General features: G+C 46.1%; 1 protein-coding gene across 8 annotated transcripts in view; it reads left to right on the plus strand.

Moving 5' to 3' along the window:
* The window catches only part of ANKS1A (ankyrin repeat and sterile alpha motif domain containing 1A), a 186,088-nt gene that overhangs the window by 92,958 nt on the left and 89,827 nt on the right, over positions 1 to 3,303 (plus strand). For all 8 annotated transcript variants that reach the window (XM_024766225.1, XM_024766226.1, XM_024766227.1 and 5 more), the window contains one exon: positions 3,139 to 3,259. In XM_024766225.1, coding sequence (XP_024621993.1) covers positions 3,139 to 3,259 — 121 coding nt within the window. The remainder of the gene's footprint in view (positions 1 to 3,138; positions 3,260 to 3,303) is intronic.

A 3,303-nucleotide genomic window follows, 5' to 3' on the forward strand; every position in this document is an offset into this window, starting at 1 on the left:
AAAAAAAAAAAAAAAAAAAAAAAAAGTAGGGGGAGAAATATCCCTATTACTCTCCTGGATTGGAGACTGTGTCTGAGCTACATCTTCTAGGACTCGCCTCCGAATAGCCTGGAATCCTGGATCAGTTGGACAACCATAGTCAGTATTTGGAAGACCCTGAGAACCCTGGCTTTGCTTCCTAAGTAATGATTATAAGTACATAAATATAGAGGTGATGTGCTCTGGATTATTATCCTTTTAATGATCAAGACAGATTCTGTTTGCTATAGTCTGAGTGGATAAGTCTTCTCCTGAAATAGACTTTTTTTTTTGGACTGTATTCTTCACCATCTTCATTTCTTGTACTCTCAAAGCTTTAATACCTAAACCTCATTCATATCCTAGCAGGCGAGCAATCTGACCCAGTGTTCGTTTACTGTTCTTGAGGCTTGTCATTGTCAGATGGCCCTTGAAAGCCTTTAAGAGAAGCTGAGTATACTGACTCCAGGAGAGCTGATCAGAGTCATGACCAGATCATGAAACTGTCTTAAAAAAAAATTAAACACATTCACATATGCGTGTGCACACACACAAGCTAGTTAGCTGTTTTCACCCCACCAAAGGGGCTGCCAACTGCATTGGACTGACCGGTGCCTTCTCTATGCTCAGATGTGCTAAATGTTCATGGGAAGTTGCAGCTGCTGTGGTATCTCTTCCCAGAAAGCTGCCCACACCGCAACTGGCCATTCCATTGGTCACAGTTGGGTGGTAACTGGTAGTCGCTTTTCTCTGCAGCAAAAATGTTGCTTTCCATGTAGCAGAGAATACTTTTTTTTTTTTTGGTTTTGATTTATTGCAAGCCCTGGAAGAAAGGGGAAAAAGATTAAGGAGTAATTTAGTAAAGAGCAGAATCCTTTCTGTTGCGAATCAGTTATTGCCATATTCACTATGACACAGGGCTTCTTGAGTGGGAGCTAGGAAGACTTGAAGAAAAGCAGTTTATTGCTTTTTTTGTGAGATTTTAATCCCATAGCTGGCAGAGGCCAGGACCAAGAGGAAAAGATCACCCTACGAGTTGTGTGGGTATGAGCAGGGGACACTCATTAGACATCTGAAGGAGGGAGAGGATTCTGAATTGGGTAGAGAAACCACACTTTCCAGAAAAAAAATGAGGCCAGCTTGATCCAGAATCAAGGGGAGTGAATTTTATGGCCCTGGCTCTGCTGGGAGCTGTCTGTGTAACCGGGTCCCTAGACCTCTCTGGTAACCGGGTTTTGTCACCTGCAAAAGGAACAAGCTGGAACCAGGTACTCTCTAGCTGTGACTGTGATGGTTCGGGTCCCCTCCAGCTCTGCCGTTTGCTGGTTCCCTGCTTCCACTTGTGCACAAGAGCCAGGCACGCAGCAAACACAGGTCCAGTGGGTCTGATTTTCCAGATGGAAGTCATCAGACCCGTCCTGCTTGGGAAGAAAGGGTATTATAGGCCGGGCACCCAGGCTGTCAGATACCTCTCAGAGAAGTCTGCCTGGGGCTATGTGAGAGCTCTTGCTGTGTGCAGAACACTCGCAGAATCAGATTTCCAGGGCTCTGCCTAAGTGATGGCTCTGGGTGTGTAAACTTGCAGAACACAAATTCCTGTCAGTAAAGCCTGTGGTATTAAGTTGACACTGTCTGAACTGCTTAATGGTCCCTCTTTGTTCCCTTAATTGTGTTCCTGTGAAGAAGCAAAAGGAATAAGTAATACAGGCAAGTAGCTCATTGTAATGAAATAGCTTTTAGCTTCCAGGTGGCTCTCAGTCAGTGGAGGTTCCTGCTGTGCTTAGCAGAATTTTGGAGAGACCACCATCCTGCCTTTGGAGTGGCAACCTTGTTAACAAAACAGGAGCTGCAGTCTCTCACTGAGTCTGAGGCTGCTACAATCTGTGTTGTCTCATTAGGCTGTAACGCTGTGAGCTATGCCTCCAAGAAGCAAGATCCTACTGAATCACAAACCTGCTTTGTTTCCGGTGGGCCATGGGACACACCAGTGAAGGAGGAGGTTTCAGTGGCACCACAGTGCCACACTTGTAGGGTCCCGTTGTTTGTTAGGTGGACTTGTGAATCCCGCTCACCCCCTCGTTCATAATATATTACTTGTTCTAGCCAAACTGCTCAAGAAGAGATTTTGTGCTTTGGTTGGCTTTCCTAATTGCCAGTCTATGATTATTCTTAATTTGCCTGTGAAACACACTGGCTTCTTAGGAGAGATGAGCTAGAATTATCCTCTAAAGCAGGTATCTCCATTCTCTCTCTCAGTGTGACTGTAGCACTGATCGTGGTGTTTCTGGCTTGGTTCGAGATGCCTGGCCCCTCTGGTACCGTGACTGGCTGTGGCCACCAGGCCCCCAGCTGACTCAAGCCAGTTGGCAGGTGTAGGGGCCAGCTCTGGTCAGTCATTTCATCAGAGACACTTGGCTGCCTGGGTTAGGAATTTCTCAGGAGACAGAGCTGCTTTTTCTCCACTGAAATTCTTACTGCCCATCCACTTGCCTCTTTTCAGAACAGAGATTGGTGGAATTGATCTAAAATTGCATTTTCATAGGTGTGGTAGGAAGCCAGCTTTGGGGAAATCCTCATCTATAACCCACAGGGCCTATGAGGAAGGGCTTACAAAAATAGAGAAGGATTTACAGAATGCTTTGTTCTTAGTAAATATCAGTCAATCAGGGTCAGTCAGAAGTCATGCTGATTCCCTCTTGAGAAGAGGGGAAGGATCCCAGCCTTGGGGTACTGTGTGAGCATATTAGGAAAGAAGCATGAAGAAAGAAGGCCTTATGATGCATGGTGGCTAAAAACTGCTTGGGAGGTGTTACCCACAGAAAAGAGATCCTGCAGAACACTGAAGAGGGAAGAGGCAGGGGAGGGGAGGATCTTGGATTTTATGGCATTTTGAAGGATGAAATGAGGGAAGGAAAGGGGAATATTTTAATCCAAGGCCATTGAGATTTGAGGTCCAGGTGTGTAGCCAGGAAAGCATTTTGATTCCCTGTGACACTTGACGTATTTACCTTCTCTTCCCCTCTGATGAAAAAGGAGCCGGTAATCTCAAATTTGTTTGACATAATCTGTCTGGGTGTTAGACCCCCACCTGAGAAGTACCGTGGTGTTTGTTTCTCTTAGGTCTTGACCGTGAGACCCTGGATTCAGGGGAGCGCAGCCAGGGAGGAGGACGAGCATCCTTATGAGCTACTGCTGACAGCAGAGACAAAGAAGCTGGCATCCGTGGACGGAAAGACAAAAGGTAGAGCCCCCACCCCTGCTCCTAGCAGAAACAACTCTGAAAGG

This window comes from Neophocaena asiaeorientalis, unplaced genomic scaffold (genome assembly GCF_003031525.2).
Source record: "Neophocaena asiaeorientalis asiaeorientalis breed wild unplaced genomic scaffold, Neophocaena_asiaeorientalis_V1.1 scaffold46, whole genome shotgun sequence".
Classification (NCBI taxonomy): Eukaryota; Metazoa; Chordata; class Mammalia; order Artiodactyla; family Phocoenidae; genus Neophocaena; species Neophocaena asiaeorientalis.